This window comes from Oncorhynchus mykiss, chromosome 4 (genome assembly GCF_057628025.1).
Source record: "Oncorhynchus mykiss isolate SJ-2025 chromosome 4, ASM5762802v1, whole genome shotgun sequence".
Taxonomy (NCBI): Eukaryota; Metazoa; Chordata; class Actinopteri; order Salmoniformes; family Salmonidae; genus Oncorhynchus; species Oncorhynchus mykiss.
Genome location: NC_143025.1, coordinates 57,391,296 through 57,408,284, shown reverse-complemented (window position 1 = coordinate 57,408,284; position 16,989 = coordinate 57,391,296). Strand labels below are relative to the sequence as shown.

Below are 16,989 nucleotides of genomic sequence, written 5' to 3'. Positions count from 1 at the left end.
TTCAACCCTGCAGGCGCGACACAAAACGCAGAAATAAAAATATAATTCATGCCTTACCTTTGATGAGATTCTTTTGTTGGCACTCCAATATGTCCCATAAACATCACAAATTGTCCTTTTATTCGATTAATTCCGTCGATATATATCCAAAATGTGCATTTATTTGGCGCGTTTGATCCAGAAAAACACCGGTTCCAACTTGTGCAACGTGACTACAAAATATCTCAAAAGTTACCTGTAAACTTTGCCAAAACCTTTCAAACTACTTTTGTAATACAACTTTAGGTGTCTTTTAATGTAAATAATCGATAAAATTGAAGATGGGATGATCTGTGTTCAATACAGGAGGAAAACAAACTGTAGCATGCTTTCAGGTCACGCGTCTCTATCAAACAGTACACTTCAAGTTACCCTCGTTCAAGTTGGCCGTACTTCTTCATTACACAAAGGAAAAACCTCAACCAATTTCTAAAGACTGTTAACATCGAGTGGAAGCGATAGGAACTGCATGAAGGTCCCTTAGAAATCTGGATTCCCAATTGAAAAGAGAGTGACATTGAAAAGACATTGAAAAGAGAGTGACCTCAAAAATCAAATCTGAACTGTTTGTCCTTGGGGTTTCGCCTGCTAATTAAGTTTTGTTATACTCACAGACATGATTCAAACAGTTTTAGAAACGTCAGGGTGTTTTCTATCCAAATCCACTAATAATATGCATATCTTATCTTTTGGGGATGAGTAGCAGGCAGTTGAACATGGGCATGCATTTCATCCGGGCGTGAAAATACTAAACCCTGTCACCAAGAAGTTAACCTCTCTGGTATAAGTTTGAAGCTAGCGTCCCACCTTGACAACAGCCAGTGAAATTGCAGGGCGCCAAATTCAAAACAACAGAAATCCCATCATTAAAATTCCTCAAACATACAAGTATTATCCACCATTTCAAAGATAAACTACTTGTAAATCCAACCACAGTGTCCGAATTCAAAAAGCTGATGTGTTGCGGTGGTGCTTCTGGAGAATAGACAGACAGAATAGATAGGTAGGGAGCAGTGGAGGCTGGTGGGAGGAGCTATAGGAGGACGGGCTCATTGGAATGAATGGAATGGAATTAATGGAACGGAGTCAAACGTGGTTTCCATATGTTTGATGTGTTTGATACAGTTGAATGTGACATAAATTAGAATAATAAAAGGAATAATAAAAAAAAGCTAGATGGAATTAAAAACGTACATTTGCAGAAATATAAAGGGAAGGCTCTCAAACACATTTACTCTACATGACAGAGAAGCATGTCAGTTCTATGTAACACATTTCTTTCTGACCGTTCTGCCCTCTGATTACAGCTAACATGCTGTGAATGTGGGCTGTTAATTGCTAATGACTGTCACTTGCTGCCAGTGTGATTGGCTACCAGATAAAACACCTGGGGAGGGCCACATGCGACATCAATTACTGTGTTCCAGTGGTATAGTTTACAGCTGGGCTGTGCTTGGTTGTTTAACAGTGTTGGGCCACTTACAGGCCAAAGCTCCCTTTTTGCATGATGCATGTTTTTGAATGTTTGTAAGTCTTCTGAGCTTTTCTTATGCAGTGTACTTGTTACATCTGGAAATGTTAATGAGTTATATATTTTTGTATTATCTTAGTGTGACATGGATTTTGCTAGCTGTTGCAGTCGCTGGTCTGTTCCAGAGTCCTAGTTCCAAGCCCAGTTCACATCCAGGTTAGTGCTACCTAATTTATTTTGATTTAACCAGGTAGGCCAGTTGAGAACAAGTTCTCATTTAGAACTGCGACAAAAACAACAGTTGTACATAAACAAATGTACAGTCAATAACACAATAGAAAAATATGTGTATATATTTATTTTGCAAATGTAGGGAGGTAGGCAATAAATCGGCCATAGAGGTGAAGTAATTACAATTTAGCATGAATAACACTGGCATGATAGATGTGCAAGTAGAGATACTGGGGTGCAAGAGGGTAAGTAATGAGGGTGAGGTAGTTGGGTGTGCTGTTTACAGATTGGCTGTGTACATTGATTGGTAAGCTGCTCTGACAACTGATACTTAAAGTTGGAGGGAGCTGTAAGACTCCAGCTTCAGAGATTTTTACGATTTGTTCCAGTCAAGGATTGGAAGGATAGTCAGCCAACAAGAGCGTACAGGTTGCAGTGGTGGGTAGTGTGTATGGGGCTTTTGTGACAAAACCGGTGGCACTGTGATAGACTGCATCCAATTTGCTGAGTAGTGTTGGAGGCTATTTTGTAAATGATGTCGCTGAAGTCAAGGACTGGAAGGATATTCAGTTTTATGAGGGTATGTTTGGTGGCATGAGTGAAGGAGGCATTGTTGTGAAATAGGAATCTGATTCTAGATTTTAACTTTGGATTGGAGTTGCTTAATGTGAGTCTGGAAGGAGAGTAGTCTAACCTGACACCTAGGTAGTTGTCCACATATTCTAGGTCAGAACTGTCCAGAGTAGTGATGCTATTCGGGCGGGAAGGTGCGAGCAGAAATCTGAGCATGCAATTAGTTTTACTCTCATTTTAAAAGCAGTTGGATGCCACGGAAGGAGTGTTGTATGGCGTTGAAGCTCGTTTGGAGGTTTGTTAGCACAGTGTCCAAAGAAGGGCCAGAAGTATACAGAATGGTGTCATCGGCGTAGAGGTGGATTAGAGAATCACCAGCAGCAAGGGCGATATCATTGCTATATACAGAAAAAAAGAGTTGTCCTGAACTGAACCCTGTGAAACCCCCAGAGACTGCCAGAGGTCCGGACAACAGGCCCTCAGATTTGACACTTAACTCTATCTGAGAAGTAGTTGGTGAGGCAGTCATTTGAGAGCTATTGAGTCTGCCAATAAGAATGCGGTGATTGACAGAGTCGAAATTCTTGGCCAGGTTGATGAATACGGCCGCACAGTATTGTCTTTATTTGATGGCGGTTATGATATCGTTTAGGACCTTGAGCATGGCTGAGGTGCACCCATGACCAGCTTGGAAACCAGTTTGCATAGTGAAGGGACTGTGGGATTTGAAATTGTTGGTGATCTGTTTGTTAACTTGGCTTTTGATTTTGATTTTTTTTTTGAAAGGCAGGACCGGATAGATATAGGTCTATAACAGTTTTGGTCGAGTGTCTCCACCTTTTAAGAGGGGGATGACCGCGGCAGCGTTCCAAACTTTGGGGATCTCATACGATACCAAGGAGGTTGAATAGGGGCTGCAAAAATGTTGGCAGATAATTTGAGGTCCATATTGTTTTGCCCAGCTGATTTGCAGCTCTTTCATAATTTTGGGTGAAGGAGAAATGGGTGGGGGTTTGGGCAGGGTGCTGAGGTGTTGGCCGGGGTAGGGGTTGCCAGGTTGAAAGAATGGCCAGCTGTAGAAAAATGCATATTGAAATTATCAATAATCGTAGCTTTATCAGTGGTGAGTGTTTCCTATCCTCAGTGCAGTGGGCAGCTGGGAGGAGGTGCTCTTATTCTCCATTGACCTTAGTGTCCCAGATCTTTTTGGAGATAGTGCTACAAGGAGCACATTTTTGTTTGAAAACGCTAGCCTTAGCGTTTCTAACCGACTGAGTATATTGGTTCCTGACTTCCCTGAAAAGTTGCATATCGTGGGGGCTATGCGACGCTAGACCCCCCCCCCCCCCCCCCCCCCCAGTTAAGTCTGGGGTGAACTAAGGGTTATATCGGGTCTTAGTTCTATATATTTTTAGAATGGGGCATGCTTATTTAAGATGGTGAGGAAAGCACTTTTGAAGAGCGCCCAGGCATCCTCCACTGACGGGATGAGGTCAATATCCTTCCAGGATACCTGGGCCAGGTCAATTAGAAAGGCCTGCTCGCTGAAGTGTTTTAGGGAGTGTTTGACAGTGAGGGGTTTTTGTTTGACTGTGGACCCACTACGGGCAATGAGGCAGTGATCACTGAGATCCTGGTTGAAGACAGCAGAGGTGTATTTAGAGGGCAAGTTGGTAAGGATTATATCTGAGTGTTCCCGTGTTCACGGGTTTGGGTTTGTACTTGGTAGGTTCATTGATCATTTGTGAGATTGAGGGCATCTAGCTTAGATTGTAGGATGGCTGGGATGTTAAGCATGTCCCAGCTAAGGTCACCTAACCGTACAAACTCTGAAGATAGATGGGGTGTCCAGGGACCAGCTTCGGGCTGAAGGGGGTCTAACAAGCAGTGAGAAACTTGTTTCTGGAAAGGTGTTTTTTTAAGTAGAAGCTTGACTTATTTGGGCACAGACCTGGATAGCCTGCATAGTTCTGTCATGCTAGCTCTGTAGTAGATTGCAACTCTGCTCCCTTTGGCAGTTCTATCTTGTCGGAAATGCTATAGTTAGGGATGGTCATTGGTGGCCTTCCTAAGCCAGGATTCAGAAACGGCTAGGACATACGGGTTGGCGGAGTGTGCTAAAGCAGTGAATAAATCAACTTGAGGCTTCTAAAGTTAACATGCATGAAACAATGCTTTTACGGTTACAGAAGTCAACCAATGAGAGCGCCTGGGGAATGGGAGTGATGCTGGGAGCTGCAGGGCCTTCTTGGTTAACCTCTACATCACCGGAGGAGTAGGATAAAATGATGGCTGAAGGCCAAAATAACTGGTTGTCTAGTGCTTTCGGAACAGAGTAAAAGGAGCAGATTTCTAGGTGTGGTAGAATAGATTCAAGGCATAATGTACCGACAAGGGTGTGGTAGGATGCGAGTATAGTGGAGGTAAGCCTAGTCATTGAGTGACGATGAGAGGTTTTGTCTCTAGATGCTCCTTTTAAGCCAGGTGAGGTCACTGCATGTGTGGGGGGTGGAACAAAAGGGCTAGCTAAGGCATATTGAGCAGGGCTGGAGGCTCTCCAGTGAAGTAAGACTAACCAAAACAGCAGTAGACAAGCCATCTTGAAAATAGGGAGAGGTATGTGTAGCCGAGTGATCGTAGGGTCCAGTGAGTAACTAGGTGACCTGGAGGCATGGCAATTTCAGACAGCTAGCAGATGGGCCTCGGATGTCGCAACGGGAGAGTCTGAAGTAACCCCCTCGGCCGGTTACATCGGCAGACCAGTCGTGATGGATTGGCGGCGTTCCGTGTCGGCAGCAAATGGTCCAAGTCAATTGGCAAAATTTATTGAACCCCAGGAATTGTCTGGATCTCTTCGGCTAGCCGGGATATTCGATAGCTCGAGGCTAAGTGTCGCTTGCTTCAGGACAGACGTTAGCCAGGAGTAGCCACTCGGATAGCAGCTAGCTAGCTGTGATGATCCAGAGTAAAAGTTCAGAGCTTGCAGTAGAAATCCGTAGATGTAGTAGAGAAAAAGCAGTCTGATATGCTCTGGTTTGATATCGAGTGATGTCTGAGTCAATGGTGATGACCGCTAGCAGTGGCTGACTACTAGCCGTTAGCTGGCTAGCTTCTGAACGGGGTTCCATTTCTCAAGTATAAAAAAAATATTAGATCCATACCACATTGGGTGAGATGGGTTGCAGGAGAGCATGTTCAGTCTGTAGATTGAGATTCAAAATATATGCGAAGAAAAAATGAGACATGGGACAAGACAGAACATATCTGACTGCTACCCCAAAAGATCTAAGTTGTATAATTTTTGCCTGTACTGCATCTGTACCTACTTAACACTGATCAATATGACTTACTGGCACCTTCTCTCCAAACAGATGGCGGTTTGAGGTCTGAGTGCCTTTGGAATATCATGAGGCTAACATTGGACGAAGCTCTGGCTGTGGGGAGCCAGCTAGAAATTGCTGCCATCAGTGAGTAGATTCTCCATGTTTATGTGAACGTTACACTCAAATCTGCTCTGCTCTTATCCACCACTGTGCTTTCAGATGGCACTGACATTATACCGTTGTCGCCCACCTTGGCTGCCCAGTGTGGATACAGCATGGACTCTGACCCTTGGGGGAATACAAAAGTCTTTGTGTCCTTGTTGGGCTGTTATGTTGACAACCAGGTAAATCTTAAAGGGACATTGAAGTTCACAAATGACAACTTGAGGGGGTTTCTTGATCTGGTGTCTGTTTTAACTCCTTGAATCACTAATGCGTATTCATTTAGGAAAAATGTCAAAAGCTCTTGCAGCACTACCAGCGTTCTAGGTATTCAACCCCTGTTTCAGCCAGTTATGTTTAGTGCGTAATGAACTTGACCCAGTACTAAATTTGTTCCATAGGCGGATGAGACATTTAACCTTGGCCTGCGATTCCAAATGTATGGCGATGGCCTGTCAAAGAAGGTCCAGCGTGACGTGACCGAGACATGCAGCTACTCCCGCTGGGCGTCCCGGGAAATTCTCTGTGACAGGAACTACATGGAGGTGAGGCAATCCTGATCATCCCTAGATTTTCAGGTGGCCATATCAATACATGGCTTTACAGTACATTTGGATCCTGGGGGGTGCTGGCAGGCAATGGTTGGGTTTAGAATTTACTGAGCACGCTTTGAAGACTTGCTCTGTCCCTCAGGTGTCAACCCTCATGGTCACTCCAGAAGTCCCAGTCACCATGGATGGCCAGAAAGTTCAAGAGACCTGGCAGGATGCCATCCCCGACGTATGTCTCATGAATAGGTTTAGTTTTTATACAGCTGGCAAGAATGACTTGTCTGAACTGAGTTGCTATTTTCCCTTGACAGGCCGTTGAGCCAAACAGCATCTGGAAGATGACATTTCACACCCCTGACTCGAAGGTCATGGTGCTGAAGGATGCTCACCGAGCTGGTTACGGTGCAATGACTACCCCAACAAGACTGGTGTTGCGAAGCCCCTACAACATGCCGGAGACCTACGCTGAAGAAGTGAGCCTCTGCCCAAGCATCTTCTGCATCCTGGTGTATCACTTCCCTGTTAGCATGGCAGACATTTATTGGCTAGAATATGCCTGTCATGTAGGAGGATAATTTTCCTTCTCTCCCCAGGTGGCAGGAGTTCCCATGGAGGTCTTCAGTGTGTCCACTTACTACAAGCAGGTTCGCAGGCTGGCCATCATAGTTGCAGCTGCTGCCTGTCCTACAGGTATGTGTATATGCTGTTTAAATGGGACTCTCACTATGTTTTCATTCCTGCTTGGAGTACTGCTGTAGCATAGGGGTTTTGTCCCAGCTTCATGTATCACACCTGACTAAACTGATTGGTGAAATCCCTGGATTGGCAGGTTCGCCACTGAGCTGGGGCAACTTAGCATTGAGGATCACTAATCGATGTGCCTATGGAACTGCTCATTTTCTTCCTCTGCAGGTGGCTTGGTCTTCACTGATGAGGTGATCACCTGGTACGTGCCTCGCCGCATCCCCCCGCTGATCTCTAGCGCCTTCAAGATCCTGGAGACTCACATGGGCATCGATGGCCAGAGGTTGGACAAAACCATGATGGCCATCAGACGCTACAAGCTGTCAATCACAGAGTCTCATGTTGTCATTGAGCTTCCTGTGGGGTCACCTGATGGCTACTACAAGGTCTGACATGACTTACATTTTCATTACGGCACAACTAATAATTTGCAATGGTTAATTAGCATTTTGGACTAGTCCCTTTTCATCTGTTTGGTGCCCACTGAACACAACCCTCTTAAGATTACATTATTTACCTGATTTGTAATTACCTCATTCTGAGTGCAGAGTCACGCCCCAGATTATTCATACCACATAACCTACACTGTTGAACCCATGCTTGAGTTGCTGTGGAGGGCAGAAGACACACAGGCTGACACGCGATATAAAGTCCTCTTTCCCATCACTACCCCTCTGATGCCCAGACCTCCACATGTTACTGAAAGTAAGTCTGCTTCACTTGTAGTAAAGGCAGGCTGTATAGTGCTAAACTGTTTCCCAATGTCTAGTCTAAACAGGTGCTGGCCCAAGTAGGAAGTCATAGCTTGCTGGTCCCTAATACAAAAATGACACTGATGTAGAATATGGCATGTTGGCTCTAATTCTATTACTCTCTGCAGTGTTTTGTGCATTAACACACCCCATTAAACTTAGCTGTTTAACCCATGTTGGCCTCTACCCGTTGTCTTCTAGACAGAGTTCCTGAGCAGAAGGTGTTCAACGTCCTCTTAGGGACCTTCCTCCATGATGTGTCGCTGCTGAACATTACTTTCACTACTGGGGTGCTGACTGTCACGGAGTGCAATGCCAGAGGCTTTGACTTTCAGGAGCACCGCTTCGCCAACAGCTCAAAGACCTTCTCGCTACAAGTGCCCTTCTCGGATGAAGTTGTCCTGAAACATGTAAGTCCCTTTGGTCAAATCGATTGTAGAATGTTGTAAATATATTTATGCCAGTATAAGTCTCGTAAAGTAACATTTTGGGATTTTCAGTTTAGAGTACTTGAAAAGATAAAAATCCAATTTTATTTGTCACATACACATGGTTAGCAGATGTTAATGCGAGTGTAGCAAAATGCTTGTGCTTCTAGTTCTGACAATGCAGTAATAACCAACGAGTAATCTAGCTAACAATTCCAAAACGACTACCTTATACACACAAGTGTAAAGGGATAAAGAATATGTACATAAAGATATATGAATGAGTGATGGTACAGAGCAGCATAGGCAAGATGCAGTAGATGCTATCGAGTACAGTATATACATATGAGATGAGTATGTAAACAAAGTGGCTAGTGATGCATGTGTCACATAAAGATGCAGTAGTAGATATAGAGTACAGTATATACATATACATGAGAGAAATAATGTATGTAAACATTATATTAAGTAGCATTGTTTAAAGTGGCTAGTGATATATTTTACATCAATTCCCATTATTAAAGTGGCTGGAGTTGAGTCAGTGTGTTGGCAGCAGCCACTCAATGTTAGTGGTGGCTGTTTAACAGTCTGATGGCCTTGAGATAGAAGCTGTTTTTCAGTCTCTCGGTCCCAGCTTTGATGCACCTGTACTGACCTCGCCTTCTGGATGATAGCGGGGTGAACAGGCAGTGGCTCGGGTGGTTGTTGTCCTTGATGATCTTTATGGCTTTCCTGTGACATCGGGTGGTGTAGGTGTCCTGGAGGGCAGGTAGTTTGCCCCTGGTGATGCGTTGTGCAGACCTGACATGCAGAACACTACCAACATGTAATGCTGTTCTTTTTTTTTTTTTCTTTTCTTCCACAATCTGCAGAACCCTAATCCCTTGACAACTGTCTACTTCCTCCCTCTGGTCTTCGGTCTGCTCATCCTGCCTGAACAAATCCCATTCCCCCACCCTGCAGAGCTGGAGGCCTCCCTGGAAGATGTTGGTAAGGCCACTTGGGTTAAATCTCCTCTAGCTCCCTTCAGTAGAATGACTCAAGGATGTTGGGCATCATATTACATGCACCCAGCCAGGTGCTTCAGATCATGACAGAACTGAATTTAAGCTTTACCCCTTTAGTTCTTCCCACGACCACTGGATTCTGTGACCAGGACAATTTCTACATTTCTGTCAAATATGGGAGCCAAGGGGATAACTTCCAGATCATGATGCTTCATGCTGGTTCATGGAGGGAGCTAGACACTGAGCTGTATAGTCTCACTGACAACAACACTCACGTCAGTATCGTAGTGCCGTACACCGCTCCTGATACAGTTTTTGAGGTATGAGGTGTCTGCTCATGTTTACTTGTAGCTCTAATACCACTACACTACCCTTGCAAGCCAAACTTGTGTAACAATGGTGACGCATGTGGATCAGCTAACTTTTTATTGCACTACCTAACAAGCCAGGGGTTGTCAGACTTTTGTCCCCGTTTCTGGATTTGTACATTTCCACGTTGTCTTAATGTAACATGTTTTGAAGTTTAGCTTACTTGGTGCCAATTAGCAGTGACTGTTCCTGACCATCAGTTTAATCTTGTCCAGCTGCTAAATCGTACTTGCCTACCTCTGAATGATTTTTTTTATTTTAAGGCGGTGCAGTCTGACTCTATCAGAGCCAGAGTAGACTTGTTGCTCTTGGAGACCCCTAACATGTGGCAACTCAACGACCTCTCGCTTGCCTGCAACTTCCCCTTGACCATGACTGGTTTGTTTTCAATTTTAAGTCAAATGCTTTATACTTGACTAAGACTATTGGAAAGCTTAAGAGCTGATTTTTAAATAATACAAGAACAGCATGTTGACTTGAGTAAGGGTGCACTACCTTTTCTACACTTGCTTTGTTGAACACTTTGCTTTTATTTCAGAGTGCTACCCCAATGGCACAGTGACTGCACTGGCAGTGAAGGTGGAATCTGTTCGCAACCTAAACCCCAAATACCTGACCTTGAGTGACCAGTCATGTAAACCGGTCTTCAGCAATGACCGCTTTGCTTTCTTCTCCTTCAACCTCAACTCCTGTGGCACCACCAGAACAGTGAGACTGTTTCTGGGCCCATAGTTGTAAAGTGTCTCAGATTAGGAGTGCTGAGCTGTGACCCAGTTTCTAATTGCAGGGGGTATTTGCACCTATGTTAGCACTCCTGCGCTGACACAGGCCCAGTTGTCTAGACTTTACCTTTCTGTACTGTACATGTACTGATAAGTTTGCAGCTCTAATAGGCCTCCCCTCTCTTTGTAGTTCTTCGACAATGTCATGGTGTACGAGAATGAAATCGCCATGCACCACAGCATGGGCAAACATCAAAGTAGGAAAGGTCTAATCAATCCAGACTATCGGTAAGAATGTGCCACTATGTTGTGACCACCCCTCAGTCATATGCATATCCCTCACTGGTTTGACTGATTCTTTCAGGCACACAGTCTCCTGCTACTACCTGGTCAACGACACTGAGACCATGGCATTCCGTACTAGGCCAAGGAACAGCGACCCCAAGGCTGATCCTGGAGTGGGACAACTAGTGGTCCAAATGAGACTAGCCCAGGGTAAAACTAGACTAGTTTGGGTGCAACCCTGTCCCAATATGGGTGTTCTATTCACTGAATGTTGAGGTTACATTTTTACCTTAAACCTAAACTTAAGTAGGCTCAATTTTTCCAACCATAGATGTCTTAACAAATCTTATGGCTGTGGGGGTAGAAGCTGTTAAGTTTCCCCATTCCCTGAAAGTGATGTTAATGAATTATCAAAAATATTTTTACATCTAATCACATGGCTACCCTGACTTTTTGCACCCCCCACACTTTAATAACTCTACCTACTTGTACATATTACATCGACTAACCGGTGCCCCTGTACATTGACTCTGTACCGGTTTATAGCCTAGCTGCTATTTTACTGCTTTTCTTTAATTATTTGGTACTTTTATTTATTTTGTAGTTATTTTTAAAACTGCATTTTAAGTATTTGCAAGGTCTACACCTCTTGGCTCATGTGATATTTCTATTTATCTGTTTTCAGAGGTGTCTTATGACATATTCTACCAAACCGAGGACTACCCAGTGGTGAAGTACTTGCAACAGCCTCTGTATTTTGAAGTGGAGCTGATGCGGTCTACTGACCCTCGGATTGCACTGGTCTTGGAGAACTGCTGGGCAACTCTACATGAGGACAGGACCACTCTACCTAGCTGGGACCTCATTGTGGACCGGTAGCTAGCATGACTTTTGATATACAAACTGAGACTTGTCTTGGGCAGGATAACCAAGTGACATGACTAGGGTTGCAGTTACTAGGATTTAAACATTAAGGGTCTACTTGTCTTAATTTCTTGTTGCCAGCAGTTTGCTTGTCTGCACACTGGGCAAAAAAAGTAAACGTCCCATTTTCAGGACCCTGTCTTTCAAAGAATTTGTAAAAATCCAAATAACTTCACAGATCATCATTGCAAAGGGTTTAAACACTTTCCCCTGCTTGTTCATTGAACCCTAAACAATTAGTGAACATGCACCAGTGGAAGGGTTAAGACGCTTACAAATGTTAGACAATTAAGGTGACCATTATGAAAATGTTGGCCACTAGAGGCCTTTCTACTGACTCTGGAAAAACACCAAGAAAGATTCCCAGGGTCCCTGCTCATCTGCGTGAACGTGCCTTAGGCGTGCTGCAAGGTGGCATGAGGACTGCAAACATGGCCAGGGCAATAAATTGCGACATCCGTACTGTGAGATGCCTAAGACGGCGCTACAGGACAGACAGCTGAACGTCCTCACAGTGGCAGACCATGTGTAACACCTGCACAGGATTTGTACATCCGACCATCACACCTGCGGGACAGGATGGCAACCACTGCCCGAGTTACACCAAGAAAGCACAATCCCTCCATCAGTGTTCGCAGGAGGCTGAGAGAGGCTGGACTGAGGGCTTGTACGTCTGTAAGGCAGGTCCTCACCAGACATCACCGGCAACAACGTCGCCTATAGGTGCAAACCCACCATCGCTGGATAAGAGGTCTGGCAAAGGGTGCTCTTCACTGCCGAGTTGCGGTTTTGTCTCACCAGGGGTGATGGTCAGATTTGCGTTTGTCACCGGAATGAGCATTACACTGAGGACTGTACTCTGGAGCGGGATAGATTTGACGGTGGAGGGTCCGTCATGGTCTGGGGCGGTGTGTCACAGCATCATCAGACTGAGCTTGTGAGATTGCCTACAATGACGTCAACGCTGTGTATTACAGGGAAGACATCCTCCTCCCTCATGTGGTACCCTGACATGACCATGCCATACTGCTCGTTCTGTGTGTGATTTCCTGCAAGACAGGAATGTCAGTTCTGCCATTGCCAGCAATGAGGATGGATCCCATTGAGAACGTCTGGGACCTGTTGGCTCGGCTTTAAGGACACGCTACTCCATTTCTGTTAATCGCATGTCTGGAACTTGTTCAGTTTGTCTCGGTTGTTGAATCTTATGTTCATACAAATATTTACATGTTAATTTTGCTGAAAATAAATGCAGTTGACAGTGAGGACATTTCTTTTGTTTTATATGAACCTGACAACTCACCCTGAATTCTTGCTGCTATATCAATCTCCATTCATTGTGGGGGATGGCCTATGGCAGGAGTGATGTGGATGGGTAGCCAGGCTAAAAATGATTAGAACCCAGGTTCAGTCACTACACACCAAACAGGGAGAGACTACTTGAACTTAACCAAGAAATTGGTGTTCTGTTGCCTAACATTTAAAGCAAATGTATTCTCTTTCTGCCCTCAGTTGTGAGAATCTTGATGACCGCTACATAGTCTTCTATCCAGTTGTTGCAGACGCCAGGGTTCATATACCCGCTCACGTCAAACGCTTCTCAGTCAAGATGTTCACCTTCACCACGGATGAGACAGTCCTGAAAGAACAAGTAATTTAGACCAGTTGCTCTGAAGGGCCTACGTTCTTTGTGACGCTAGCTTGAGTCATAAAAAAAATATATATATATAAACGCTGACTCCTCTCCATAGATCTTTGTTCATTGTGATGCAGACCTCTGCGACACCACCAAACCTGATGGCATCTGCTCTGGCCAGTGTGCAAGCCCCCTTAGGAACGCAAAGCCTCTCAAACCAACGGGCTCAAGAAGTATGTTCATAAGTTTTCCCCCCCACATTAGTATGAACTTCGTCCTGTCCTCCTGACCCTTTGTATGATCTTGTTCTAGGTCGCAGAGCTGCAGACATCAGCCAGCATCGGATCTCATCTGGACCTATTATTCTGTCTGACTCATCCAACTTTGTTTAGAAAATAAGTGTTCCATTTATTTGTTTATGCTTCATTGTACAATTTTTAATAAATTCCGATTGGTTTAGTCAGCACCTTCAGAACTCATTTCTTTCAAACTCTAACGTGGTGCTGAATAATGAGCTAGCTAGTCCAGGGATGACTTGACAAATGGTGTGCCCCCTCAACAGAAGTTGTTGGAACACTGACACTTGGTCATGGCAGTGAAGCTATTTTTCAATAAAGTAATACAATTGTATTAACATTTTAACACTGGTTCAACTCTTTCCAACATTTCAGGACCAGTGCTAACACTGACACAATACCTAAATATTCTAATAACTAAGACTTGACAGTCTTGGTGACCCAGGTACAGGCCTTCTCCCATGCACTGTAAGGCTTTGTCTCAGTGGTGCACAACAGTATTCCCACTGGAAGTAGGAGGGTTGCCCCTTTCACATTGCCAATGCATCCTGTGACAAACTAACCAGGGGAATGAAGTGTGTACATTTCCCATTGGCTTCTGACATTATGCCAAATATTTGACAACTTTCTCTTGCAATGTAAATCCCTTGCTACTTAAATTTCCAGGTGTTTTTAAAGGGGCACTGCACCTGTTGACTTTGCTTTTTTTGGGGGGGGGCTTGCTCCTGCAGAATTGCTGGCAGAAGCCAAATCTGAGTTGGCTTGGCAAGTACACACCAGTCAAACCTTGCCTACAGCTGCTTCCTCCTACTCAAACCTGCAGGTTGAGTTCAGTTACTACAGCTGTATGAGATTCCGGAGGAAGCTTTGACTAGGTCAGTAGCGTAATGTAAATGCAGTTGCTGAATTTTAAACCCTTTTACCTACCTCTGGACCAGGTCTCTTAGAGAAAAAAAGGTGACAGCAGGTTGGAACAATGAGACAAATCACAACTTTGAATTGGATGGGAAAGCATCCAACAAGTGCTCAGCATATGTGGAATCTCCTTCAAGACTGTTGGAAAAGCATTTCAGGTGAAGCTGGATGACTGGCAACGCTGTCAAGGCAAAGGGTGGCTACTTTGAAGAATCTCAAATATAAAATATATTTTGATTTGTTTACTTGGTTACTACATGATTCCACGTTATTTCACAGTTTCATATTTTCTACAATGTAGAAAATAGTCAAAGAAACCCTTGAATGAGTAGGTGTGTCATGTTTTGACTGGTACTGTATATATTTTTTTTGATAACGAGAAAAGGAAAAACTTCTAAATTATAAAGATGTTCCTAATTTAACACATGGTGTGTGTATAGTGGAGTTTCACAATGGGAGCCAAAAATAAATTCAGAGTATAATTCACTAACAAAAATGTACATCCCTCATCTGCACAAAATTGAAAGCTCTCTCACAACCCCTGCTTACAGACACATTGGTTCTGGGATATGCAACCATTTCCTTACATAACGCCACACTCTCCCAAACACCAAAAACACACGCCACACCTATCACAATATATCCACACATACCCACATACTGTGTCTACTGTAATTTTATTTCCATGTTGAATTCGTACTTTTGTGTTCCAATTAGTTATATTTGAAGATCGCTTTTCTATTTTTTTTTTTTGTATTATTGCAATCCCTACCATGGCAAGTAATTTTGTGTTCCATTCTATCCAAGATGGCTTAGCAATCAGACGTCTTTGTCCTGTCGTGTCCCTTGTATATATTGTTTTACATATTTTTCGTCGCATACCCTTTAAAATATTTTGCTAAACCTCAACATCTAAATACTCTCCTGCAACCCGCCTCACCCAATGTGGCGTGGATCTTTTTTTCCCTAAAGTATTTATATTTACTTCGGATCCGGAATCCCTCAACTGAAGCTAGCCAGCTAACTACCAGTCAGCAAACCATTGCCAGCGGTCATCAGCTAACCTTCAGCTCGGAAAGCTCTCGTCAGGTCGAACAACGTGACTCTAACCAGAGCATAACGGACCTGTTATTTTTATCCCCGGATTCCTACCGCAAACTGAACATTTTCATCTGGATCTTCACAACTAGCTAACCGTAATCAAGGATGACTACTCCTGACTAGCATTTCCATCCCAGAGCAAGCACCAATTAGCTTGAAGCTAGCCCGGCCAGGGCTCCTGTGCTACAATATCCGGACCCCTTCTACAGCCGGTACGGGGCATGGAACCCCGCAGATCCACTACGACCGGAATACCGACATAATCTGCCCGAGGACTCCAACAGGCCCCTCAGGCGCGACGCCCGCTGAAGGCCCATTATGCTAACCAGCTAGGCCTGCTAGCTACCTAGAGCTACCTGGAACCCTACTAATTCCACGACTGGTCTATCGATGTCACCGCTCGAAGAGGCAAAAACAGACTTACCCCCATCGCGACGTCCCCCAAAGGCTAACTATCTAGCCCCTGCTATCTGCTTGCTTGCTAAGCCGGTCTGCTAACTGCTAGCTTGCCGGGCCCGGTCTGCTAACTGATAGCTTGCCTGCCCGGTCTGCTAACTGCTAGCCCTTGCTAACTGCTTGCTTGCTAACCCGGTCTGCTAACTGCTAGCCCCTGCTAACTGCTTGCTAACCCGGCCTGCTAACTGCTAGCTTACCTGCCCGGGCTGTAACTGCTAGCCCATGCTAACTGCTTTTCTTGCTAACCCGGCCTGCTAACTGCTAGCTTGTTTAGCCCCGGCCTACTAACTGTTAGCTTGTTAGCCTGCTAACTGTCTGAATCGCCGTGTCCCCAGCCAGCCCAACCACTCACTGGACCCATATGTTCACTTGGCTACGCATGCCTCTCTCTAATATCAATATGCCTTGTCCATTACTGTCCTGGTTAGTGATTACTGTCTTATTTCACTGTAGAGCCTCTAGCCCAGCTCAATATGCCTTAACCAACCATGTTGTTCCACCTCCTACATATGCGATGACATCCCCTGGTTTAAACATCTCTAGAGACTGTCTCTCTCTTCATTACTCATTGCCTAGGTTTACCTCCAATGTTCTCACATCCTACCTTACCTTTGTCTGTACACGATGCCTTGAATCTATGCTATCGTGCCCAGAAACCTGCTCCTTTTACTCTCTTTTCTGAACGTGCTAGACGGCCAGTTCGTATAGTCTTTCGCCGTACCCTTATCCTACTTCTCCTCTGTTCCTCTGCTGATGTGGAGGTTAATCCAGGTCCTGCAGTGCCTAGCTCCACTCTCGCCCCCCAGGTGCTCTCATTTGATGACTTCTGTAAACTTAAAAGCCTTGGTTTCATGCATGTTAACATTAGAAGCTTACTCCCTAAGTTTGTTTTACTCACTGCTTTAGCACACTCTGCCAACCCAGATGTCTTAGCCGTGTCTGAATCGTGGTGTAGGAAAACCTCCAAAAACCCTGAAATCTCCATTGCTAACTATAACGTTTTC

At 44.5% G+C, this 16,989-nt stretch overlaps 1 protein-coding gene across 3 annotated transcripts; it reads left to right on the top strand.

The window, feature by feature from the left end:
* Window positions 1-1,461: 1,461 nt before the first annotated feature.
* LOC110521038 (uncharacterized) lies at window positions 1,462-13,676 on the top strand. 3 transcript variants are annotated; one of them, XM_036975543.2, is made up of 21 exons: window positions 1,462-1,566; window positions 1,650-1,726; window positions 5,686-5,781; window positions 5,857-5,981; window positions 6,201-6,344; window positions 6,493-6,579; window positions 6,662-6,823; window positions 6,944-7,040; window positions 7,263-7,480; window positions 7,643-7,799; window positions 8,048-8,256; window positions 9,147-9,264; window positions 9,399-9,601; window positions 9,914-10,028; window positions 10,189-10,358; window positions 10,563-10,660; window positions 10,737-10,867; window positions 11,343-11,532; window positions 13,094-13,232; window positions 13,355-13,450; window positions 13,530-13,676. In XM_036975543.2, the coding sequence occupies exons 1-21, from the start codon at window positions 1,544-1,546 to the stop codon at window positions 13,614-13,616; spliced, it is 2,742 nt and encodes a 913-aa protein (XP_036831438.2). In that variant the 5' UTR covers window positions 1,462-1,543; the 3' UTR covers window positions 13,617-13,676. The 3 variants fall into 3 exon arrangements, with proteins under 3 accessions (XP_036831438.2, XP_036831437.2, XP_090088486.1); XM_036975542.2 differs by having other exon boundaries at window positions 13,333-13,450; XM_090232360.1 differs by lacking the exons at window positions 9,399-9,601; window positions 9,914-10,028 and having other exon boundaries at window positions 13,333-13,450.
* The last annotated feature ends 3,313 nt before the right edge of the window (window positions 13,677-16,989 follow it).